This window comes from Herpailurus yagouaroundi, unplaced genomic scaffold (assembly GCF_014898765.1).
Source record: "Herpailurus yagouaroundi ecotype Mexico unplaced genomic scaffold, PumYag 77, whole genome shotgun sequence".
Classification (NCBI taxonomy): Eukaryota; Metazoa; Chordata; class Mammalia; order Carnivora; family Felidae; genus Herpailurus; species Herpailurus yagouaroundi.
In genome coordinates, this window is record NW_024412388.1 from 18,953,215 (window position 1) to 18,980,216 (window position 27,002).

General features: G+C 40.8%; 1 protein-coding gene and 1 long non-coding RNA gene across 4 annotated transcripts in view; both read left to right on the top strand.

Annotated features, from left to right (window-relative positions):
• LOC121023391 (uncharacterized) overlaps nt 1-7,515 on the top strand; it is a 13,943-nt gene extending 6,428 nt beyond the window's left edge. The window contains exon 3 of one of the 2 annotated variants that reach the window (XR_005787359.1): nt 6,628-7,515. This is a non-coding gene — a long non-coding RNA (uncharacterized LOC121023391). Of the gene's footprint in view, nt 1-3,466; nt 3,513-6,627 lie in introns of those variants that run through there. The other variant, XR_005787358.1, reaches the window with a different exon arrangement.
• Nucleotides 7,516-15,874: 8,359 nt separating this feature from the next.
• TMEM50A (transmembrane protein 50A) overlaps nt 15,875-27,002 on the top strand; it is an 18,686-nt gene continuing 7,558 nt past the window's right edge. Inside the window, exons 1-5 of one of the 2 annotated variants that reach the window (XM_040465268.1) lie at nt 15,875-16,014; nt 17,561-17,665; nt 19,854-19,966; nt 22,628-22,695; nt 24,470-24,562. In XM_040465268.1, the coding sequence (XP_040321202.1) occupies nt 17,573-17,665; nt 19,854-19,966; nt 22,628-22,695; nt 24,470-24,562 (367 nt within the window). In that variant the 5' untranslated portion in view covers nt 15,875-16,014; nt 17,561-17,572. Of the gene's footprint in view, nt 16,015-16,394; nt 16,518-17,560; nt 17,666-19,853; nt 19,967-22,627; nt 22,696-24,469; nt 24,563-27,002 lie in introns of those variants that run through there. The other variant, XM_040465277.1, reaches the window with a different exon arrangement.

The following is a 27,002-nucleotide window of genomic DNA, read 5'->3' on the forward strand; positions in this document are numbered from 1 at the left end:
CACACACACACACACACACACACACACACACACACACACACACACACTACAGGAAACAACAGGGCATAGAGGACACTGACGATAGTAATTTCTATGGCATAGTGGTAATGAAAACCAGTAGGCTCAATAAAAAATGTGGGAAAAGAGGTGTCAAGATAGGTTTAGATAAATTAGACAACTCTTGAAATTGAAATGCAATGTACTTACCAGAACACTCATCCTTTTAAAGTATACAATCCAGTGGCTTTTAGTATATCTACAATGTTGTGCAATCATCACCACTAATTCAAGAACTTTTTTGTCACCCCCAAAAGATATCCCCTACCCATTGGTAATTGTACCTCATCCCCCTCCTTCCCCAGTCCCCAGCAACCACTAATTTACTTTCCGTTTGTATGGATTTACCTATTATGGACATTTCATATAAAAGGAATCACGTGACGTGTGGTCTTTTGTGTCTGGCTTCTTTCAGTTTAGCATGTTGTGGCATGTGTCCATACTCCATTCCCTATTATGGCTGACTAATATTCCATTGTAGGGATATACCACATTTTGTGGAGGGTTTTTATTATATTTTTTTCACATTTTGTTTATCCATTCATCAGTTGATGGACATTGGGTTGTTTCTACTTTGGGGCTATTTTGAATAAAGCTGCTATGAGCATCCATGTACAAATTTTTGTATGAACATATGTCTACAGTTCTCTTGGGTAAATACCTAGGAGTGGAATTGCTGGGTCACTTGAGAATGCTATGTTTACCTTTTTCTGGGATTGTCAGACTGTTTTCTACAATGGCTGCTCCATTTTACATTCCCATCAGTATTGTATGAGGGTTCCAATTTCTCTACATCCTTGCCAACACCTTATATTTTCTCTCTTTTTAATTACAGGGGGTATGAATTTAGAGGAGATTTACTGTAAAGAGAAAAAAAGAATTGGGGTGGTGGCTAGGGAAGGTGGTTGAATCAAGCTTTTGTTTGTTTGTTTGTTCATTTGTTTTAAGAGGGGCCATATTATAGTGTATTCATATACTGATGGAAATAATCTAGTAGAAAGGAGAAAATGGATGATGTGGGAGAGAGACTGGACAGTTGTGGGGACCACATCATTGAGAAGGAGTGAGGATAGGTCTGGTGAGCAAGTGGAGGATCTGGCCTTACATGGGAACACAGACAGTTTATCCAACATAAAAGGTAGTGCTATGGTCTGAATGTTTGTGCCCTCTCCATTCATGTGTTGAAATCTACCCCCCAAAGTGATTGAATTAGGAGGTGGGGCCTTTGGGAGGCTATTAGGTCATAAGAGTAGAGCCCTCATGATTGGGATTAGTGCCCTTCTAACAGAGACCCCAGAGAGATCCCTCACCCCTCCATCAAGTGAGGACACAGTGAGAAGTCAGCAGTCTATAACCCATAGGTCTTCACCAGAACCAGACCATATGGCCACATGATCTTGGACTTCCAGCCGTCAGAACAATGGGAAGAAAATTTTTGTTACTGTAAGCCACCCAGTCTGTATGACCTAGGACAGGTGGGAAGGCAGAGCATGACTACAGCTGGAGGTAGGATAGCTCGGTGGTGAACACTTGTGGAAATCCCCTTGAGATTTTACCCCCTTAGCTGAGATTGAAGAGAGGCAGGAGATACTAGGGTCTGAAGAGAAAGGAGAAGGGCCAGCACAGTCATCTAGGGTGACACTGACTAGACATAATAGGACAGTGAGGCATCATTCAAACCCACTTGAATTTGTGATCATTAGTTTAAAATGAGACCAGTCAGTATTTTCCCCAGCATCTGATCTTCTCTTACCATATTAGAAGTTTTCAGTATTTAAATGAATGAATAAATAGAGTTAATATTGAGTTTATATTACATGCACAAAATACACTTTTTAATTTGCTACTTCTCTGTTAATTGGAACTGGTTCCTGCTAGATTTTATTAAAATTAACGACTTAAGATAATAGCAAAGAGTAGCACACCCTGGTTCAGTTTTTCTGTTCAAGGTAATTAGAATAAGCAAAGATTTTATTTTAGTGCTGTTATTTCTCTTGAGGGTAATGTTGCTGAATAAAAAAAAAAATAAGAATGTGAAACTGACTAGTTTTGAATCTTTCCATCTACATATTTTTTTCAGAAAAGGAGAAGAGAAGTAAATGGTAACTTCTTTAAGGATCTGGGATTCTCTAGAAATTCCTAGAATTCTGAATTATGCTTCATCATCCATTCATTTATTCAGTCAAAAGACGTTTCTCAGTATTTCCTCTTTTACCGGTTACACGAAAAATGAAACTAAATTAACTAATTTTTTTAATGTTTATTTATTTTTGAGAGGGAAGGAAGGGTAGAGAGAGGGAGACACAGAATTCAAAGCAGGCTCCAGGCTCTGAGCTGTCAGCACAGCTGACAGGGGGTTTGAACCCATGAACCGTGAGATCATTACCTGAGGTGAAGTCGGATGCTTGACCAACTGAGCCACCCAGGCACCCCCAAAATGAAACTAAATTAAATATGATTCCTACCGTGAAGTACATCACAGGCATCTGGATATTACACTGTTTTTAGAAAAGGCAGATACACTTTTATTTCAACCAATTCTTTTAGAGAACTTGGTTCTATGTAGCATCACAGAAAATTAGCACTGATAAAGAATGTCATGAAATTTATAAAGTAAAAATTTCAAAGACATCAATAAGTTTACTTCCTTTATATTTTAAATCTTACTGGGAGGATCTCTACTTGTTTAACTGTCAACAGTGTACTCCTAAAGACTGCTTTGTCACAACCACAATCATGTGCTTCATGGAATCTTAATGAGAATATACTATTACAGTCTTAAGATTTTTATACTTTCCTTTTTGAAGAGCCTTTCAAAGAATCAACGGTTTTGTGAACCTACTAGTGTCTGTGTTACAGACTTTCATGGAGTCCAAGGGCAGAAGCCCATAATCATTTGGCCGCAGGACACACAGATGGACGGTGTGTGGCAGTGTTTAAATGCTGATGCCACAGTTCCACACTGCAAATGCATCCCACGATATTTTTCTCTTGCTCTGTCACAGTGTGTTTGCCAAACAGGACATGGAAAATGAATAGGCAGTTTTCTTGCACAATTCTTAATATAACGGTCAAAATGAACTCCATTGCTTAAGAAAAGCATAAACACAATTTAGTCCCCGAACATGCCTGTATATAGGTTGTTACTGTGGGGGAACCCTGGTATTAGTACCCAAGTATTATTTTCATTGAAAATTCTGAAAGATCAAGATTCTTTTTTCCAATAATCCTTAAAAAATAAAAATAAAAATGAACACGCTATCAAATTATCAAAGTTTCACTTTTATAACTAAGAATTATAGATTAAAAAATTTGTGAATTTATTTTTCTGGGACTTTTAAATTATGAGCATTATTTGAATGAAAGAGAACCAATTTATTGATTTTTTTTTTTTTGTCTTCACGCCCAGTGCAGAGTCCAATGCGGGGTTGAACTCAGGACCCTGAGATCAAGACCTGAACTGAGATGCTGAGATCAAGAGTCAGATGCTCAACTGACTGAGCCACCCAGTCACCCCTCTATTGTTTAAAACTGAAATACAGTTTTATTTTATGGATTTTTTTCCTCATATAGTACATAAAATAATGAATTTGATGCCACTCCCCAAAACATGGGGGGGGGGTGTACCTTCCTTATTATCCTTCACATTCTAAAGTGATTAATATCTTCACTCATGGTGATTGATTTCAGACTAGGTAGTGTAAACAACAGAAATTTATTTTCTTCCTCAGCTTTGGAGGCTGGAATTTCAAGTGCAAGGTGCTGGCAGGGTTAGTTTCTGGTGAGGCCTCTCTTTCCTAGCTTGCACATGGTTAGCTTGTCACTGCGTGCTCACGTGGCCTTTTCTGTGAGCATGTGTGCCCCGGGTGTCTCTTCCTCTTCTTATAAGGACACCAAGTCCTATTGGATGGGGGCCCCACACATGTGACCTCATTGAACCTTAATGACTCCTTTAAAGGTCTTATCTTCAAATATTCAGGTTGGGGCTCCAACATATGAATTGGGAGAGGGGGACACAATTTAGTCCATAATGGATTTGGTAGAAAGATAATTTTAATTTGTGGTTATTGTCTTTGTATATAAACTTTCTCAGTATTTCTCTGCCTTTCAAATACGCTATCATAAAGACTGAGAAAATGTGATTCCTTATTTCCCACATTGCCATTCCATCCCAGTTTATTATAATAAAGATAAGTCTATTCAGTGCTCAGTGTATTCCAGGAACTGCCCCAGATTCTGGGACATATCCATGAAAGAACCAATGCCCCTGTTCTTAGCTCATAATGTGACCAGACCTTTAGAAATTCAGAAAATTGCTACCTCCAAAGACATCTAGCAGTTCAGGAGTCCCAGATTGTGAACTTTTTAAATTATTTTTTTAATGTTTATTTGGCGGGGGGGGGGGGGGGGACAAAAGGGAGGGGGAGACACAGAATCCAAAGCAGGCTCCAGGCTCTGAGCTGTCAGCACAGAGCGTGACATGGGGCTCGTACTTATAAACAGCAAGATCATGACCTTAGCCAAAGCTGGACGCTTACCCGACTGAGCCACCCAGGCACCCCTGAGTTACCTTATTTAACAACTCAACTTGCTTGTTTAAAAAAAAAAAAGTATTTTATTCATTAATTAACTTACTCAGCCAATGTTTATTGAGTGTTAACTTTGAGCCTAAGGTATAGCAATAAACAAATTGGATAAAGTATCTGGTGTGATGAAACTTGTATTTTCATGGAAGAGACAGACAATAAGCAAATAAAGAATATAATGTCAGGTAGTGATAAGTATTTTGAAACAAAGCGAAGGTGAAAAGATGGCTTGTGGGGGAGACTGCTCTGCAAGATAGGGTGTGAGGACTGCCTCTCTTAACAGGAAACATCTGAGCAGAGACTTGAAAGGAGTGAAGGAGCTCACTGTGCGTGGGAGATGAACGTTCCCAGTAGAGAGGCCAAGTGCAAAGACTCTAGGGCAGGAGCACGGGGAATTTCAGGGTCTGCAGCCAGTGCAACTGAGCCAGGGGGTAAAGTAGTTAAGTGATGGTGCTGCTGAGGTGGCCAGGAGCTAGCGCATGAATGCTCTTGTAGGATTTTATTCTCCAAGACGAGAAGCCATTGAAGCATTGGAGAACAGAAGTCGTAGAATCTGACTTATATTTTAAAGCCTCTCTGGCCGCTCTATGGAGAAAAGATGGGGGAGTGGAGGCCTAAGATAAAGCAGGGAGACCACTGAGTGGTTAGAGTGAGAAATGATGGTGGCTTGCACTAAAATGATAGCATAGAGGTGGTGTGCGTGTGCGTGTGCGCATGCGCATTTAAGGTAATCACAGCAGGTGTTACTATAACTGGTAATTTTTTTTAACGTTTATTTATTTTTGAGAGACAGAGCATGAGCGGGGGAGGGACAGAGAGAGAGGGAGTCACAAATTCCAAAGCAGGCTCCAGGCTCTGAGGTGTCAGCACAGAGCCTGACGCAGGACTTGAACTCACAGACTGCGAGATCATGACCTGAGGCAAAGTTGGACGCTTAGCCAACTGAGCCACCCAGGCGCCCCCTGATTGGTAATTTTTAATCACAAAATGTTACACATAAGAAATCATCAACACCTACAACATTCATGACCGGGACTCCTCAAACCTGTCCATCAAAAACAAGGGAAGTCTGAGAAACTGTCACAGCTACTACATATTAACCTTATTCTTAGGGCATTTTCAACTACAGTAACTCTGTGAAGAGCACTTTAGCTTCCTCTTCTAACCCCAACAAGAGGTAGTGCTACTCAAAGTCAATCTGTTAAAGACTTAGAGACAGAGAGATTGAAGAAAACGGAGCTATCGCAGTCATCCTCCGAGGGAACGGTCTCCGAGATTTTCGTGATTCGCTTTCGGACAGGCTAAAGTTACTAGGAGAACTGGGGCTAACCCACATCTACTTCCATTTCAATTCTCATTCCATTATCCATATGGATTGAACTTTAAAACATTGTAAACTTGAACTTCAGTAAGATATTGAGAATTTTCCAGACAGCATTATTGTAGAAGTTGGCTTTGGTATCTCACGGGCATGGGTGATAACCCATAGTATAAGTTTAACTGCAAAGTTGGAAACTTAAACTTTAGCAAGTTATTAGACGTTTCTGGATAGAGGTGCAGGGTTTTGTGGGTTCTGCTGTCCCGTAGGCGCTGGTGCTAACTGGCAGTATTTGGCTAAGTCTTTGTGCATGCAGTTTTCTTCAGGAGTTCTGTTGCCTATAAAATAATATCACATCTAAGATTTGCTTCAAAAGAATCCAGTGAGGAGGGTTGGATATGTGTATAGATGAAACAAGATTGGCCAAGCGTTGATAGTTGTTGAAGCTACATGATGAGCAGATGAGGGTCTATTATCCTGCAATATGTACTTCTGTGTATGTCTGGAGTTTTCCGTTATCAAAAGTTTAAAAAAATATAATTATTATTTACATTATAAAAGACAAGCCTGGTGAGTAATAGGATCTAGCTAGCAATAAAGTAATGAAGGGAAGGGCAGGTGGTACAGCTTGTAGATTGTTCTTTTTTCTACACCGTCTTCTTGTAGGTCAGCATATGCGGACATAGCTCAACTACGCGACACTACCCCTGGAAGCTTCAATATCACAACCTCACTTCTGGCTCTAAGGTCTTATACACATCTCCATCCCCAACTATGAGGTTTCTTCATAGGCAAGAACTGGTTTGCAGGGACTAAGGCAATAAGAAGCCTCTGACTTATTCAATCTTCTATTATAAGGGTGAGACTTTTATGGCCTCGGGTTTTCAGGGGTACTGTGGAAGCGGTTTAGAAGGATCAATCTGAATTTTAATGGGTTTGACACTTCTGATTTTTCCCCCACATCTGTGAAAAAGGCCCACAGAGTAGCAGGGATTTCAGAGAGATCTATAGCATCTACACTTCCATCGAATTTAATAGTCTCCTCAGGACAATCAATTTGGACTTGGAGAACACATCATGCTTCAGTGTCTGATGAGTCTGGAAACTCTGTCTCTCCTGAGGAAAATTTTATGTGGCCTCCTAATATAGAAAGCAGGTCTCTACCTAGGAAATTCACAGGGGCAGTATCACATAATAGAAAGGTATGACTCAGAGAGAGGGCCAAGGGTAACAGCTATGGGTTCCAGTAAGGGAACTCTTTGAACTTGACTAGAAACTCCCACCACAAAGATATTTTTATTACTCCAAGGTAGTTCTTCATGCATAATGGTAGGGTTTAAAGGAAATAGAGTTGCTCCGGTATCTATCAACAAGGTAGAAATTTCTCCATTTAAGTTTAGGTTAATTTTCCCTGATGATTTAAGGAATTATTGAAGTAGCTTACCAGGCAACTTCTCAGAGTTCTATCAGTGTTGACAGTTATCACCAGAATCTGGGAGCTGAGGGCACTCTCTTTCTGGATTGTTTAACAGGCGCTCTATTTAAAAGTGGGCAATTCTTTTTCCAATGTCTCTTTTGATTACAGTATTGACAGGAATCTCTGTCAACTTGAGGCAAGATCCCTTGAAGTTAGGTCAGGGTCCTCATAATTGTTGCAGCTGTAGGACCATGACTTTATTATTTTTTTTTCCAACGTTTTTTTAAATTTATTTTTGGGACAGAGAGAGACAGAGCATGAACGGGGGAGGGGCAGAGAGAGAGGGAGACACAGAATCCGAAACAGGCTCCAGGCTCTGAGCCATCAGCCCAGAGCCTGATGCGGGGCTCGAACTCACGGACGGCGAGATCGTGACCTGGCTGAAGTCAGACGCTTAACCGACTGCGCCACCCAGGCGCCCCTATTTTTTTGATAACCTTTTTTCTGTTCTATTATTCTTTCAAAATATTCCACAAGAGGTTGAAGCTCTGGGAGAGGAGTGATGTCCCATTGGAAATGGGACACGTTCCACAAATCATTTGTGTCCCACAAATTTGTGGGACACGTTCCACAAATCATTGAGGTCTGCGTGAAGCCCATTAACAAAATGGGCACACAGGGCAAAACTAGCCCCAGAGTCTTTTGTGGCCAGGGTGTTGTCTAAATACTAACTCTAAATAAATTCAGAAGTCTGCCACTGGCTCATCCTTTTTCTGTTTACAGGGTTGTATGCGGCCCAGTATGTTCTCATAGGAAAAACTTTGAGAACTGCTTCTTGAAGCAGTTGACTTGTTTTTTTCCTCTTTTTATTTATCTCTGGAAGCATGTTTGGTGGGATCCTCAAACTCTTAGGTAGGGACTTTCCAATATAGTTCTTGAAGCCATTTTTAAGCATCTTTTGGACTCACTATCATGCTAACCAACTAGTAAAAATCAGGTAGTCTAGGATCACAGGCACCAAGAAAATGTTTCAATTCTTCTGTCTTTTTAGTGTTGTCCTTTTTAGAGTCTGGAAAATCACTTACAATGGCTCAAAGTTTGGTTTGAGAACACAGTTTAACTTCTGCTGAGGCTAAAGATCCCTGGTTCATTAGAAGGTCTTATCTTAGGACGTCTGATATTTAAGGGGCTTGGAGGGAAAGGGTAAAAGATAAAAGTGGTTAGTGGGTTCAGAATAATCAGGTAAAGGAGGATAAAGAGGAGCAGAGGGATTAGCTGGAGGTTGCTTAAGTCTCTCATGTCAGAGGTTTGCCCTTGAGGTTTTCATTGGCTTGTTGTAATGATTCCTCTAGAGTTTATATTTTTAAATTTAATTCTATTCTATTCTATTCTTTTTTATTATTTAAACATTTTTTTGTGTTTATTTATTTTTGAAAGACACAGAGAGACAGAGCACGCTCAGGGGAGGGGCAGAGAGAGAGAGAGGTAGACACAGAATCTGAAGCAGGCTCTAGGCTCCGAGCTCTCAGCACAGAGCCCAATGTGGGGCTCAGATTCACAAACTGTGAGATCATGACCTGAGCCAAAGTCGGACAATCAACCAACTGAGCTACCCAGGCACCCCTCTATTCTTTTTTAAGTAAGCTCTATACCCAACATGGGGCTTGAGTGCACAACTCCAAGATCAAGAGTCATATGCTCTATGCACTAAGTAAGCCAGGCCCCCCTAGGGAGTCTATTTTAGAGTCATTTTGTCTTTTGGAGGCCTCCATACCAAACAAGGAATACATTCTATTGTTGTTGCAAGGTTCAGGATCATCTCTTTCAGGAGTATCCCTACTAAGTATCCCTATCCTTAAGATAGGTGGACTATCTTATTGACTATCTTACTTAAGTTAAAGGTCCCCCAAAGTGGCCACTGTAACTCCAAGTTATCCTATATAGAATGCACCCATTTTTCCAAAAGGGACAAGATCCTGGTTATTAAGTGAATATACATATAGGAAGTAGGAGTTTTTGAAAGAAGTAGGGAAAGAGTTTTAGGCCAATTGGAATGAATCTTTGCCATAGAGTCTCTAAAATGGCTGTATCTATAGGGATCTCAAGAATTTTACTCCTGTCTAGAAACTCAAGGAATCATGGGTTTTCCCCCCTTACAGACAGAAGGGTAACCAAGAAACTGGAACAAAACATAGATATGCACAATAAAGTCAGAGAGCTGAAAACACAAAGAGAATGGAGCTCTGATCCAGGAGAGACTTACCTGGAACTCCGTGGTTGGTGAGAAAGCAGTGAGAACAATGGGCTCGGTAGGTACTGGCACCTGGTTACTTACCACCCTTGGGGCTCTTCAGGGGACTAGTTCAGATCCCACTTCTGACACCAGAAACTGTCAAAAATAAAATCAGATCAAATTAAAATGTTGAGTTTATCATACATACAAGAAAAAAGTTCACAAAGTGGGAGACTTCAAATAAAAAACGGCAAGAACTTCAAAGGTATGTTATTACAGGATGCTTATAATATGAGACTGGGGAAGTTGTTTAACTTTGCAATGATGGATTATTACAATGGGGGTTTCCTGACAGCAGGGGATTGGTTAAGAGTGATTATCTTACACCATTTTAAAAGAACAATTTAAGTTTTGTTTATGATTATCAGAGGCATTTACAAGACATAGCCTAAATTAAAATTCACAAGCCTAGTATCCATTTTATTTCAACAGACCAATTGAGCTACAAGGCCCTTCCTTATCTCCTCAACCAAAAGTAATTATTTGGTGGTTCTTTAGCAAAAGATAATTGGTACTGAGGGGGTAAAATCCCAAAGAGAATCCACTTAAAACAAGGACCAAAATTCCATAATTAATAAGGATAAAAGGACTGATTTAGGGACAGCCAATGTTGGACAAAACTAAAACAAACCAAAACAGAGACACACACACACACACACACACACACACACACACACACACACACACCATAATAGAAAATAATTATACACAAGTATTATAACTTTAACATAAAAATATGAAAGACTTGAAAATATATGTTCCATTCTTTATCTTTCAGTTACATAAATGCTATTATTTAAATAGGAATAGTTAACAATTAGTAATAATAGGACTAATTAAACAAATAACATATGAAAAACATGTAACAATATTTTTATTGTCTCCTCTAATACAATAGTTAATTAACTTTCTAAAAACAATTTGAATATTTAAATTTTGAAGGTTATATTGATCTTTATTCTTTTTTTAAACATTTTTTTAAGTTTATTTATTTATTTTTAGAGAGAGAGAATCCCAAGCAGGCTCCACACTGTCAGTGTGGAGCCCTATCCAGGGTTTGAACTCATGAACCTTCAGATCATGACCTGAGCCAAAATCAAGAGTTGGGATACTTAACTAACAAAGCCACCCAGATGCCCCTAATCTTTATTCTTAAGATGCAAAAATATGTGACTTTTTAAAAGGAGAAACTAAATACAATAGGATTAACTTAACAGACATTGCTATTCTTTTCATTTTTTAGTGTTTGTTTGTTTATTTATTTTGAGAGAGAGAGAGAGAGCAAGCATGAGCAGGGAAGGGAAAGAGAGAGAGGTCAAGAGAAAGAATCCTAAGCAGGCTCCACGCTGTTAGTGCAGAGCTCAATGTGGGGCTCGATCTCACGAATAAGGAGATCATGACCTGGGGTGAAATCGAGAGTCAGACGCTTAACCAACTGAGCCACCTGGGTGCACCAGACGTTGCTATTTTTATTAAAAAATAAAATATGCAATGGCATATTTCTTTCTATCTCGTAATTCAGGATATTTTTATTCTTTCAGTTTCCTTTTCCAATAATACTTCTTAAACTGCCTGCAGCCTTTAGAACGCCCTCCTCTTCTTTTATGTAGTGGTAAAACTGAATACAATGAAACGTAAAATCATCTTGACTTGCAACTGTGCTCTTATCAAACCCACATTACACTGATTCCTGGTGTCAGTCCAATGTGATTGCATCAACTGAAACAGTTTCTCAACAAACATATTTGAGCATGGTACACTTAGGATCTTACTTACTAGCAACAGCAGGTTTTTAGGCTTGGAGGAGTTTGTTTCCAGCTCTCCCAAAATGTCCATCCACATTTATCTATAGGCTTCTTTTGGTAGACCAGCTATTTGTCAATCAGGTTCTTTGCATCCATAAATTCATCATGGAGGTGATCCATGTCTAAAATGCCTGTCATTTTTAAAAAATGTTAATTTATTCATTTTTGAGAGAGAGAGAGAGAGAGAGAGAGAGAGCAGGGGAGGGGCAGAGAGAGAGAGAGAGAGAGCGAGCGAGAGCCCAATGTGGGGCTCCATCCCATGAACCGGTCTGTTTTCAAAGACCACCAAGCAGTTGTGGAGTAACAGCATATAAATTTCTGTTGTATTGTAATCCTTTTCTCCATTTTCATCTTCAGTGGGTTTCCCAACTAGAGAAGGGCATTCGACTTTTCCCACACTTTGAAAATAGGATTTTATGGTAGGCCAACATTTTAACATCTTTTCTAAGCCTGGCAACAATGACAACCATCTCGTAGGCATATGTCTAAGGAGTCTATCTCTTCCATTTCTACAAAGTCAGAAGTCTCATTAACTGCTCCTCTGAAACTGAAGTGTCACCAAAAACTTTCATTACGTAAGAGTCAATGTCAAAAGAAAGTAAATCACATCCCTGTTTAGCAGTCTGTGTACAAGGTGTGCAGGACATTTAACAGGTAGGAGGTTTCCATTTTTCAGACTGAATGGAAGTTGCTGACATTTACATCCATACTATCTGCTGAATATGCAAATAAGTGAGCCACGTCTAGATTGTATTTGGACAGGATTATCAATGCTCTTTTGTTTAATGTTTCCTGAGGTGTCATTAAAATCTTCACAGCAACCAAGCAGCCTATTTGAAACCCCACTTTTCAAATCAAAGAACCAAAGAGGTAGGGGGAACTCTTTTTTATTGCCATGATACAACACATCACTTGACATACTGCAGAAGGCACGATTATTGGTGAGATCTGACAGAATGGGCTCCATGCTGGAAGGGACCAATACATCCTAATCAAAAGTTCCCCTTTTGTTCGTCCACAGGACATTTTAGTTGCAACCTCTGAATCAGGAAATGTAACTTCACTCAGCTTCATAGAGCAATCAAGGAAGCAATAATGTAACACATGTTCATTTGGGGGGTATGCCCACGCTAATTCAGCGACTTCTATCTTCCATCAGGCACTGGTGTCTTTTTAGGAGAGGAAGACACTTGTATTTGATTCAAAAGTACTGCTTGTCTCATCCCACACTTGTGGTACTCAGTCTCCGTATGTTTTTTCACACCCCCCTCCACCATACCCAACCCCAAATTCTTTTCTGCAAGTTGTGCAGTACGCTCTCTTTGGATCATTTTTCCAAAGCCAGTTGCCTCTGTCCTTCCGCCTGTCATTAAAACAACACAGATGTTTAGTCTTCTTTTTCGGTATTGGCTGGATCTTGCTGGCATTGGTATTGTACTCTTGCATTTTCATCATCTCAACTCTTAGAAAACATGGTCACAATATTCACAAAGTTAAAAATTAAACTAGCATTAACTCCACCCAAAGCGCAACTGTTACGTGGACTATGAAGGCGCGTGATTAGAATTTAAATTGCTCTGAGAAAATGCCACAATAGATACATTATGGTCAACCACAAATCATGGCTGCCAGTGTCAGTGGTCAACATAAGGCAGATAATCACCCTATTCATTTGTCACTAAAAATGATGTTGTCTTCCTTTTTGGGGGGAGGGGACATAATATGGGTTTTGTATCTCTTTCTATCCCCCAAACTATGGCACTCTTTGCTGAAAACCCGGGCTTGTTACATCCAGGAAGGGTTTCTTGGAACGTGGGATTTTCAAGGACAGTCCCAATCTGGTATGGTTGGTCACCAAATATAAAGTTGATTACTCTCCCATTTTCATGAGTGAGGGCTTGTCTAGTATTTTCAGATCTGCTATTTTGACATTAGCAAATTATATTTAGCTAGAGTTTCTGGAAGTGTAGTCTAAGGCAAATCAAATAAAAATGGTTAACCAGGTCTTTCAGGCAATAGTTTTTTGGAAAGCTTTGTTTAGGTTAATCTGGTTTGTCTTGAACTTTGCATTATTTGTTACCGCTGCTCCTAAGTTTCTTAAACTACAGGACCAGTTCTGAGACTGGTTGGCAAGGCCATGTTGGCCATTCCCCAAAATCCAGCTGCACTGGCTTTTCCTATTTCTAATAGCTCCATTGTACCTACAAAGGACAAAAACAAGCACTCATTCTACAGCGTATCCAAAAAAGGCTAAGAATGACAAATTAAGCATGTGCTTTATTATAAAAGCCATATAAAGATGCTTACTTATGTTTATAAAATATTTGACAATCATGTTAACCCCAGTAAATGTAAAAAAGGGTGGAGAGAGAAAACATCGAGAAAGGAAAAGTTGATTAAAAAGCTCCTATGGGGGTGCCAAGGTGGCTCAGTTGGTTAAGCTTCCGACTTTGGCCCAGGTTGTGATCTTGAGGTCTGTGAGTTCCAGCCCCACATGGGTCTCTGCACTGACAGCTCAGAGCCTGGAGCCTGCTTCAGATTCTGCCTCTCCCTCTCCCTCTGCCCCTCCCCTGCTCATGCTCTGTCTCTCTCTCTCAAAAATAAATAAACATTACCAAAAAAGTTTCTCTTAAGAACTGCCTGCAGTAGAATCCTCCACTCGGAGCCATTTAACAGCCACAATTAATCTTTAGTCCTAAGGGGTAAAAGCAATGTCCTTTAAAAATACGCTATGGATTGTATTGTACAGTTTTGCCTACTAATCAGCTAATGCCCCCACCCGCACCCCCCGCAAAACACAAAGCTACATTATATGCATCAAAGGAAATCAAAGAAATTAAACGACACAACAACCTTGGTTCCCAGCTTACTCATACACTGTAGCCCCACATGTAAAAAAGGTGAACTTTGCGCCCCTCTTGACGACAAATGACCCGCGCAACCTTTAACTTAAGCAAAACGGGATTCTGCTCTGCGACCTCTTGCTGGATTTCTTCCTCCAACCACTGCGTTCTTTCGGGTACACCCTAGGCTATCATATTATACCCTAAGCCATAGTACTGTTGCCCCCGAGTGATCCCGTAGTAATACAACCCTCCCTCAGGACCGGACCTGCTGCGAGAACTCCACCCGCTCAGCGAGTAAGACCACGAGTGGCGCCCGTGCTTTTTCTGGTGGAGCCTTCTGGACCTGGACCTGCTCCTCCTCTGGGGCGGCTCCGACTCCGGGAGAACCTCTGGCTAGAGCTGATGGAGCAAGACCAAGAGCTTCTTGGGAGAAGAGCAGGCGAGCCAGGCCACAAGTGGTTCTTGTAATCAAGACTTCATTGCTTCCTGCTTTTGAAAAGGGTCACTCCCCCCAAACCGGTATTAACAGCGGCTCTAACCTAGATGACTCCCCTCCCCCCAACGGGACATTTGGCAGTCTTGAGACATTTTTGGCTGTCACAACAGCAGGACTAACCCCGGCATCCTGTGGGCAGAGGTCAGGGATGCAGATAAACACCCTACAGTACACAGGACAAGCCCCCATATACAAAATTATCAGGCCCCAAATGTCAGCAGTGGCTTGGCTGAGAAACCCGGCCTTAAAGCAAAGGGTGGGGGCAGGGAGGGGGGGTGGAGGCCAAGCCCCAGAAGAGGGTCAGCACGGGGATTTGGACTGCACAGTACACCACGCCCTCACCTGGGTAGTCCCTGCCTCCTGGGACTGACCCCGCCCCTTCTGGAGGCGGAGCTACAATGAGGGCCGGGTCAGGCACTGAGAAAATAAGACTTAAAAACCTAGAACTCGGGCATTCCTGGGTAGCTCACTGGGTTGAGCCTCTTCTTGATTTCATCTCAGGTCTTGATTCTTGGGTTGTGGGTTCAAGTCCCCCATCCGGCTCGGTGCTGAGCATGACACCTGCTTGGGATTCTCTCTCTCTCTCTCTCTCTCTCTCTCTCTCTCTCTGTTTGCCCCTTCCCCCACTCTCTCTCTAAAATAACCAAATAAAAAGAAAGAAACAAACACCCTCAACAACTTAAAGCTGGGGCGGGGGCTGCAAACCCAGAGCCACTCTTTGCCCCACGCGGACCGGCACTTTTTCCCGCCACCGCAGGCCCGAGATAACTGCAGGGCCCTCCGCAGCCCTCGAAAATTTACCACCTCACACAGGACAGATCCAGGGCCCAACAGACGCCTCCCTTTTCGGAAAGCCGAAGACCAAGGGCGACTTTTCACACCTCTGCCGGGAAGGCGTACTCAGGCTAGCCCGCCCATCTTCGAAACGCCACGAGCGCCCGGAGCACCAGCCCACTTTGGCGCGGGGCACCCGTTCCCGCCGGCCCTCCGCCCGCCCTTTCCCCTCCCTCTGCGCGCCGCCCCCTCCGCCCCAGTCTCCGCATGCGCGACCGAGCGCCGGGGGGCGGTGCTGCTTCATCCGGGTACCCGGCGGCGGGTGGTTGTTTTGTTTTCTTGGCTGCAAACTGGGGGAAAGTGAGGCGGCCGCGCGCGGCGTGACACCTGGCTCGGGACTCACTGCACTGGCGGGGCTGGCCGTAAGTGCCGGGCGGGAGTGGGGGAGGGGGTCGCCGCCACAGGCCGGAGAGGGCTCGGGCCCGGGGCCGTCTGCCCGGCCCGTGCCGACCGAGTCATCGCCTCCGCCCTCTGGGAGGCTGCGGGCTCGGGTTGTGCCTCCCTGGACCCTTCCCGGACGCTTCCTCCGTCCGGCTGCCGGACCGCGCCTCTCCCCGGGACGTCGCGGGGTCCCTCCGGCGTCTCCGCGGTCCCCTCCTTTAGGGTTGGAGAAACAGCCCCCGAGAGGGAGTGTCACCGGCGGGTTCACGCGGCAGGGGGTGGCCGAGCTAGAACGAGTTCCCACATCCTCCCAGCCCGTGTCCACTGCGGACCGAGAATCCCGAGCCTGGGGGCGGGGTTTGTGCGGCAGTGTGACGGTAATAAACTTGAGAAAAGTGGACTCGGATGGGCTCGGGGCGGGGACATTGAGACGAACCGAAACTAACACAAACTGGATTGCTCTTCCTCCCAGGGAAAAACAAAGGTGAATGGTCAAAACTGGGCTTGTCTTAAAAACATATCAGTATTGGTTACAATCTCAGTTTTTAATATTTAATGCTTAAAAGGGATGTTACGATTGGACTCATTGCTCTTTTTTAGAATGTCATGTTTTTGGACAATCAGGATTGCTGGCTACAAGAGTAGTTGAACAGACGGGTTCAGAGTCGCTGGTAGGAGTTTGGGTGTGTCTTGATAATTCGCAAGTTATACGTAATTCAGGCTTTTTCATGCTCTGAAATAGAGATAATCCGGATGGGTTCTAGGCCAGGTCTGCGTAGGTCTGCTCGCAGGAATGGTTTTATGTGATTTGTTAGGTCGGGATTCATCACAGCGGATGTTTTCGTGTCTGAATTAGTATTAACTTCAATTTTGTGCTTTCTTTTGGCTGGAAAACATCTGTTAGAATCAGAAACATATTAAAATGAAATTGGTGTTCTTTACTGGAAGTGACACTAACACAAAGGGTTGGAGAAGGAAAAAATAATGAAGTGAAAGGACGGGATGTGAGTAGAAGACCCGTAGGGCAGTGTTTAACTTCTTAATCTGAGTAGAAACACATGTCCTATGATAAAATGTGAAAATTACTAATACAAGTATTTTTTCATCTCACTGCATGCTTTACCTCAGCCAAAGTCTATCATTGTCTCTCCATTATGTTAGTGCCCCTGGATTGTAAATGTTAAAATCACATAGTAAGTTAGTTTGGAATTAAAATTAATCATCATTACAAATTTTTTCAATATTTGGATACCCACCTTTGTTCCTAGTTCTTAAATATACCCAGACCGTCTTTTAAATTAAAAAAATAATAAGCTAAATGAATCTAAATTTTGTTTTCCAACGTTTTGATGTGGAAATTCATCAAAAATTAAGTATTCTGAAGAAGTATATGTAGCCAAAATAAAGTCTTTCACTTTTATTCAGTTTTCCCTGAACTGTTAATTGTCTTCTAGGAACAGAAGTCATGTTTGAGGCAAGTAAATAGAAGTACTTTATTTAGTTGATTTTTCTGTTTGTTTTTTTAAGTGACTTGAAAAAATGTCTGGATTTCTAGAAGGCTTGAGATGCTCAGAATGCATTGACTGGGGGGAAAAGCGCAATACTATTGCTTCCATTGCTGCTGGTGTTCTAGTAAGTGTCATTGGTAATTTGGCCGTTCGTTATTTTGTTTGTTTTTATGTGTTTTGAATTCTGTATGAGGTTTTTAAATATGTACTATTTATTTTATCTTTGACCACTAAATTTGTTTTAACAAATGTTGATGTTTTGTTTATGCGGGGGTTTTTACTCCATTTTAAGAGTTGACCTTATGGTTTGATATTGATTAGTAGAATGGTTGGTTTTCTTTAAATGCATGGTATATAAGACAGTAATGGTTTCTACATTTATTCATTATATGAGTAATGCCTCCTTTTTGTCAGTACATTAAGTAGCCAGAAAGTGTTTAAGAAAGAAACAGGTCAAAACCAGTGGAGAGAGGGGCGCCTGGGTGGCTCAGTCGGTTGAGCGTCCGACTTTAGCTCAGGTCACGATCTCGCGGTCTGCGAGTTCGAGCCCCACGTCGGGCTCTGGGCTGATGGCTCAGAGCCTGGAGCCTGCTTCGGATTCTGTGTCTCCCTCTCTCTCTGCCCCTCCCCCATTCATGCTGTGTCTCTCTCTGTCTCAAAAATAAATAAATGTTAAAAAAAAAAATTTAAAAAAAAAACAAAACCAGTGGAGAGAGATGGTTGCACTTTTTTCATAATCCAGAGTTAACTTTCTTCTCAATCTCATTGAAAAACAAAAACCAAACAGGAAACTCATTAAAGTGTATTGCCGAGAAGTAATCTATAGTGTAAAATTTTTATTTACATTGCAAATCCCTCAAGGCATCTGATATTTGTGTTTTGTGCTCTTATGTGGTCATGTGCTCTAAAATAATGGATTTTAAATAAACAAACAAAAATCTAAGTTTAGGGACTCCTGGCTGGCTCAGTCAGTGGAGCATGTGACTGTTGGTCTCAGGGTTTAAGTTCAGGCCCCACACTGGGTGTTAAGATTACTTAAAAATAAATCTTGAAAAAAGAAAATCCGAGTTCAAATATCTCCTCTTTGCCTAGTCTCTGACATTTATAATTTATGAAAAATGATTACCCTATATTTTTCCAAAGTAACGGTAAAGTATAAAACTACTGTAGAGGGGCACCTGGCTGGCTTAGTCCGTAGAGCATGGGATTCTTGATCTCGGGGTTGTGAGTTCAAGCCCCACATTGGGCATAGAGATTATTTAAAAATAAAATCTTAAAAAAAAAAAAACAAAAAAAAAAAACAATTTTAAAAATTTTGCTTTAAAAAACACCAAAAAAAAAAAAAAAACCTTTACATTTTAGTTTACGAAGAAAATATCTTGAATAAAAGCATCGAGATGAGGGTAAAAAAATGAAAGAGGTACTCGGGCTAGCCGGTAAAAATGTCATTAATAGAGTATGGAGCTGTCTGTAACCTGATAAAAATAATTTGATTAGCCTAAATTAGTTATTTTTAAAGAATTGCCAGAAGATGGCAGTTCCCAGAGCTAACTGGGTCATGATTGGGAATGGGGGTAGGGTACGGTGTTATTTTCAAAACCTTCTCAGTTACTTACCAGAATTTGGTTAATATTTTACTCTTAAGTTTGTGGTTAGCTAATATTTGTGTAGTTTTAATGTTTTTCCTTATGTATTGGCCCTGGATAATATCCAGAACCAAATTCAATTAAGATAAATGATAACTTCGTGTTTAAATTGAATTTAACCTCACACGTAAAAGCATCCATACACCGCACTATAATGCATCAAAAGGAAAAGCGAACTGCGGGGCCCTTACCTATCTCACGACACCAAGAGGACAGCTCAAATGCTGCCAACAATCACTATTCCCCATATTGTTTTGAATTTTTTTTTTTGTCTTCAGTGATAACATCTTTCTGGAAGCTTATAACATCAGCCACAAGCCACTCCTTCTGTCGATTGGCATGTGAATCACTTTTTTCCTGTCTCCTGCCATGAGATTATTACAACTTATTTCCAGTTCACACAATAAGATGACAGACTTTATTACAACAATATAAAATAATGACCAAAGTGAGCTTAGAAAAGAAGTTTGTGTTACGTGGTAATTGCTAACCTCAGGGGTTAAGCCACGTGCACATTATATGCGAGAAACTGCCGGAACATTTAAGAAAATTTTGAAATTCATCCGAAGGGGTCTCTTAGATACTTTGCTTTCTTTTTAGCTAGTAAGATAGGAAGTTACTGTAATTTCTCACTAGTGTCACACTTTTTGTGTGTGTCTGCTTTAGTTTTTTACAGGCTGGTGGATTATCATAGATGCAGCTGTCATTTACCCCACCATGGAAGAATTCAACCACTCGTACCACGCCTGTGGTGTCATAGCAACCATAGCCTTCCTCATGTAAGTGTCACTGTCCACACTACTTACGTAGATCGCCACAAAATAAAAATGTCTTACGTGTAGTCGAGTAGAGTTCATATTTTTGAATGTCATCAACGGATCGGACATGGATTAAAAGTCAACTCGCAGAGGAGGACTTACAAAGAAAAGCAACCGTTCTCTTTCCTCTTCTCCCTTCCACCTTTCCTCTTCCACTCCCACCCCCAGCTTCTCTCCTCTCTCCTCTTCCTTCTGTACTGCTGAGGTTTGTAACTTTACATTTAGGTCAGAAACTGTGTCCTTTGTCTAAGCGTTTGTTTATTCACTCAGCCAACAAATATTCTTTAAGCTTTTGTGTCCTAGGCTCTGCTCTAGGTATAGGAAATACAGCAGTGAATAGAACAGGAGGAAATCCATGCACTTATGGAATTTATACTCAAACGAGCGAGGCAGAGAGTAACCAAGGAGAAATAAATTGTATATATAGCCTGTGAGATACCCAGGAAGTGCTACAGAGAAGGCAGATAGATGTCAGCAAGGGTACAGAAATTTTCAGTAGAGTCAAGGAAGGCCTTATGAAGAAGGCACTTTCATAGGAAAGACTCGAAGAAATGAAGGAGGTGATTGTGGGGCTATATGAGAGAGGATCATTCCAGTCCTATGGAATAGCAAGGACAGAGGCTCCATGGCAAGGAGACCAGGATGGCTGGAGTAAAGGGTCAAGGTCATAAAAGCCAGAGAAAACTGAGGAGACTAAAGAGGCATGAGAACGAAATGTGTTTCATGATTCTGCTCTTTTGCTGTTAAGAGCATTATTGGGCCAACTGGGGAACTTGAATGACGTCTGAAGATTAGATGGTGGTAATGCATCATTGTTAGTATCCCAGTTTCGAGGCTTGTATTGTTCTCTGACACTGTCTTGTTTGTAGGAAACACATACACATTTCTAGGGTGATGGGGCATCAGGTTGGCAACTTTCAAAATTTACTTGAACTGTACTTGACATCTTTTGTGTAAGTTTGAGATTATATGTGAAATTAGTAATGCCAGAGAGCAAATGGAGATTGTTCATTTCAGAATGTGCCTGATAGTGGAGACTGACATGGCAGGGGCGTGACTGTTTGACAGAGGGCTAGAAAGTTTATTGAGATGGCTCAGCAAGGAGAAAAACAAGAGCAAAGTACCACTAACCCAAGAACATCTGCATTTTTAAAAAACACTAAGCTTGTTTGGGGCGCCTGGGTGTCTCAATAGGTTAAGCGTCCAACTTTGGCTCAGGTCACGATCTTCTCATGGTTGGTAGGTTCGAGCCCCTCGTTGGGCTCTGTGCTGACAGCTCAGAGCCTGGAGCCTGCTTCAGATTCTCCCTCTCTTTTTCTGTCCCTCACCTGCTTGTGCGCTCTCTCTCTCTCTTTTCCTCTCTAAAAAATAAGTAAAACATTTTTAAAAATTTTTATTAAAAAAATCCTATGCTTGTTTTAAAATGTATTTATTTTGTGTACCAGATAATGTGGTTGATAATAGAGATCACTGAACATAATTGTGAGTATTTTGATCATTCTAAAACTTAGATTTGAGTGAATAATTATGACTTCATACTATTATTTAAAAAATTAGGGTTCACATAGTCAGCACATTTATTGGGCACCTGCTATGTGCCAAGCCCTGTGCCAGGCACTGAGAATAAAAATGGGAAACAAGGTAGACACAGTCCTTGCCCTCATGAAGCTTACATTCTACTGGTAGACACACACACACACACACACACACACACACACACATGCACGCACAAGTGGAGAGATATAGATATACACACAGATAATAGTGTGTATAAAATTTTATAACTTCTTAATATATTGTTAACATTGTCCTGTGATGTTTAAATTTTTGAACAATTACTTCTAAAGAAAGCCAGGTTATCTCGATTTAGAGTGGTTCTCTGTGAAAGTTAACGAAAGATTTCCTGTTTGGAACGTGTATCGGGGCTAAAAAAAACCCCAACATTTTACCACTTGAATCCCTTTGATAATGTCTTCAGAGCAAAAAGCTTTTGTTTTGCTTGAAGTATAATTATTTCTCCAAACATTGGACCTTAGTACAGAATTATCACCAAAAAAACCCCTCATTCCTAAGCCAATTTTCAGTACTTTGGGGTTGTCTAGGGACCATGCCCTCTCTGTTTTGTCAGCATGCATGTTACAGGTGGTGTTTGCACAAATGGAAAGCTAGATAGATCCACAGCTAAAGATGGTTCCATCTTAGCAAGATCATTTTGAGGATTTCACTCTCAAACTTTAACAAATGAGACATAATTTTGAAAATGTCACTCTCAAATGTTAGTGAGCGTCAGAATCACCTGAAGGACTTGTGAAAACTCAAATTGCTGGGCCCCTTGCCCAGAGTTTCTGCCTCAGTAAGTCTAGGGTGGGACTGGGGAATTTCCTCTGTAATCAGTTCCCGGGTGATGTTAATTCTGCTGGTCTGGCGGCTGTCACCACTGCTTAGACGGTATCTGCTTCAAGGGACTTGCTTAAGTTTACGTGAGCCCATTACTCAAGACTCATGAGGCCTCACCTTGCATTTGAGGCACTCTAGCTTATCGGCTCTGGTGGTTTGATGTCGTGGGTAGTTTCCTCTTGGAGTCAAAGACCGTGATATCTTGGCTTTATTTTATTCACACAGGATTAATGCAGTATCAAATGGACAAGTCCGAGGTGATAGTTACAGTGAAGGTTGCCTGGGTCAAACAGGTAAATAGGTGTAAACGACATCTTACCGTATACATCCTTAAAAGTGAGAATTCTACATGGAAGGACCACTCGTCTAACCCCTTCACATCAGAAATAGGATGGAGGTCTGTCTAGAACAGAGGTTATAGGTTTCAACGCATAAGGTACAAGGCACATTTAATCGAAGTCGGCTGTATAGTATAGTGTACACAGTCTTGAGTATATAACCCCATGCAATAATATGTACCACGGACGGTAAAAGACAATAGCTAATAAAAGAATCCATGTGCAAAATAGAACTTCTGGTACTTTAAGCTATACCATATAAATTATTTCCTTCTCTTTTTTGCCAGCCTCACTTGATTGGATTGGCATTTTTGAAATAGTTTAGAATCATAGTATTTGGGGTGTGTTTTGAAATACACAACATAAATTGTACCATCTTAACCATTTTTAAGTATACAGTTCAGTAGTCGTGAATGCATTCACATCATTGTGTAACCAACGTCCAGAACTCTTTGCATCTTGCAAAACGGAGTAGAGTAATAGAATTTTGGTGCTTAGGTTCACCCACTCCCTTCCCTCTCCGCTGAGACTCCTGGGCCGCTCACCCAAGGGAGGCCAAATTCAGCATGCGTGTGGGTCGGCTTCCTCGAGAGTCCAGTATACGCAAAGACATGGGGGGCACATTTAGTAAGCAATTTAAATGGTAAACAAAATTTACATCCATACAAAAAGGAAACCTACAAATAAATACATTTAGGCAAAATTCAGGTGACTTTTTTTCTTTTTCTTTTTTTAATGAAACAGGAGAAGCTGCAGGAGTCAGCTCCGAACTACACTCTCAGACTCTCTGGTTCACTGTCTCTGCAGATGAACTTAAGTAGCAGAGATACAGGAGCCCTGACCTGCCATAACCGTGAACTGTAAACGAACAGACAGATGTTAGCGGCCAGCGCTGATACTGCTAAGCCAGTGATAGCTAGAGCCAGGACTAGAATGTGGCCCTCGCATCTCTGACTAACATTGGTTAGCTAGCACAGCTTGGGGGGCCAGAGTCCGTTGTATTTAATACCATATCTAAAACTGTCAGCTTATTATTTTCGTAATGCTCTTATGTTTTGGAGATGAAATCAGAAATTAAATACAGCATTCTATTTGCTTTGCTGTATGGAAGAGGGCAGTGTTTTTATTAAAATGTATTCGTGCCAATTAAAGTCATGTCAGTTCATCTAAGGGCTGTTTATTTTATAGCAAATCTTCATAAATATTCTATAAATGTGATTTAAACCTTGTTTGTCCTCCTCTATTAACATAATTTTAATGTAGCTTTCCTAAGCGCCAGTCACAGTAAGTTTGAATTTATTTTGCTGCCTGACTTACCTATTCATCTATCACTGAATATGAATTTTTTGCTCAGTATACACATGTTATTGCCTCAAAGTTCTCCTGGAGGAGTCTAAATTTTGGAGTACAATTTCTAAAAATATATGGAGAATGAGCCTGTAAATATGAAACATATTTTGTGAGATTTTTATAGGATGGTTGAGTTTTTCTCAGTATTCATATTTAAGGAGATTAATTATAGGCACTTAAAATACAGACCAGCCAACAGGAAGAAGGCCAACGTCTGCACTGATGAAAGATACTCAGCACATCTTTCATTCTTATTTTAGATTTTAAATGGCAATGATACATTTTTTCTGTTTTGGTTTTTGCTTTCCTTTTGAAAAGTTGATTGAACTGACTGCTGCCACATGAGAAACAATTCTGGTAAAATGTTATTTCTTTTAAGGTGCTCGCATCTGGCTGTTCATTGGTTTCATGCTGGCCTTTGGGTCTCTGATTGCATCTATGTGGATTCTCTTTGGAGGTTATGTTGCTAAAGGTAAGAGAAAATAGTTTACATTTTACTTCAGTGGATTACTGAAGTTGTGCAATAAAGTTGGTTATTTTATTTGTTTATTTTGAGAGAGAGTGAGCACGGGGGAGGGGCAGAGAGCAAGGGAGAGAGAATCCCAAGCAGGCTCTGTGTTGTCAGCTTGGAGCCGGACCCAGGGCTCAGTCTCACAGACCATGAGATGTAAGATCGTGACCTGAGTCGAAACCAAGAGTTGGACGCTTAACCGACTGAGCCACCTAGGCGCCTCAAAAGTTGGTTTTTTAATTTTTATTTGTATTTATTTATTTTTTTGTAAGTTTATTTATTCCGAGAGAGAGAGAGAGACAGAGAGACACAGAACAAGCTGGGGAGGGATAGAGAGAGAGAAATAGAGGATCCAAAGCGGGCTCTGTCCTGACAACAGAGAGCCCAATGTGGGGCTCGAACTCACGAACCAGAAGAAGATCATGACCTGGCCGAAGTTGGAGGCTTAACCGACTGAGCCACCCGGACACCCCAGGTTATTTTAGAATAAAGCTTTTTTTTTTTTATCTAGATGGGTCAGCTACTAGCATTTATGCCTGGGAACTCCCTTCACCCTATCAGTATTTTGTTCATTTGGTATGTTTTTGGTATTCCTTTCTTCTGGTTGTTTTTTTTTTTCTCCTTCGAATAGAGCCTAGAAGTAATGGGACACAGCTCCAAACCTTGCTTCTCGTTGGCTTCCAAAAACCTCAAAAGCAGAATATATATGTTCTCAAGCTATTTGGCAAGTTTTGACTTGATGAATGATATCTATGCAAAGCTCTAACATCCTATAATTAAAATTTATTGAGGTTAGCCTCCCTGGTACTATGACATCATCTCCTCCTAGATAGAAAGTGAATGAGCACTTAATGTGCAAGTATCAGGCCACTTTAAAGCAAGGCCTACAGGAAAAGGCCTGCTCTTAGATCCCTGGTTGAAATTTCACCTTGAGGGACCCCGGAAAAATATGAAAATCCCTTAATGTTCCAGGTAAAATTGACTATGCTTCTCACAGTAAAAATATGGTATTAATGATTTGCAAAAACTGGACCAGCAGAGATCTAAACTAGCCCATATTTTAACCCTTTATTTCTTTGAACAAAATGTAATTCTTGGATCAAAATCGTGGGTTTCCTGAATTTTTAGGAAGATCTTTTAAGTCTTATAGACAGGAATGATAGTCTTTTTTAAATAAGTATGTTTTTTGTTGCTCATGTAAGTTATTACTCAAACCATGTTACCAAAAATGTAGAAAAGAAAAAAAACAACTATAGCAGACTATAATAACGTCCTGCTCTGAAATGTTTTGGTGTATTTCCTTTGGTCTCTTCTTTTGTGTTTTTGTGTAGTTATAATCATACTGTAAATAAAGTTTCGAACACAGGCTTCTGCATTTTACATGATACCTTAAGTAGTTCTCTTGCTGCTACAAAATCTTTTATCACCATATTTTAAAAACAAAAATGTTACTTTTTTATCTGAATTCCATAATACTTGTTTATTGTAGAATACTGAAAACATAAAAGAGCCTAAAGAAGTAAATAATATTATTTGTAATTCTTCTTTCCTGGATATAGCTGTTATTAATACAGAGCCCCTTTTTGTAGGAAAGTGTTTATCTCCTAGAGTTTTTAGTGATTTTTTTTTCCTAAAGGCTTCTGGAGTCAAGTTATGCTCTGAGAATTATTATCAGGAGATGTGTAATTTTATAAGTTGCCTTTCTGTAGGATCTTTATGAGCCATTGTTACCACTAATACGGAATATTTAATGTGGCCTTGTAGTAGTGAAGGCCTATGCAAACCAGCTGTTACGGTAATCAGATTAAGTTAAAACTATTCTGAGAAAAAGTGGATAATTTATCTATTCATCATACCTTGGCTCCAGTAGTAGAAACTTAGGAGAATTTCAACTTCAGTCTGGGATAAATTGGAACAAATGTTCCCCTGGCAGTCACTAGTGGCCACTCTGTCCCTCCAAATGTTTAGGCCAAAAACTGGGTGATTAAGGCCTGTCAAAGGTGATACCTCTTGTTCTCTCTCACCCCACATCAGTCCATCAGCATTTCCTATTGATTCTGCTGTTAAAATGTATCCTGAATCCCACCACTTTATTTTTATGGATTTTATTTTATTTATTTTATTTATTTTATTTTTTAATTTTTTTTAACGTTTATTTATTTTTGAGACAGAGAGACAAAGCATGAACGGGGGAGGGTCAGAGAGAGGGAGACACAGAATCTGAAACAGGCTCCAGGCTCTGAGCTGTCAGCACAGAGCCCGACACGGGGCTTGAACTCACGGAGTGCGAGATCATGACCTGGGCCGAAGTCGGCCACTCAACCGACTGAGCCACCCAGGCGCCCCTATGGATTTTCTTTTTTTTTTTTCTTTTTTTTTTTTTTTTAAATTTTTTTTTTTT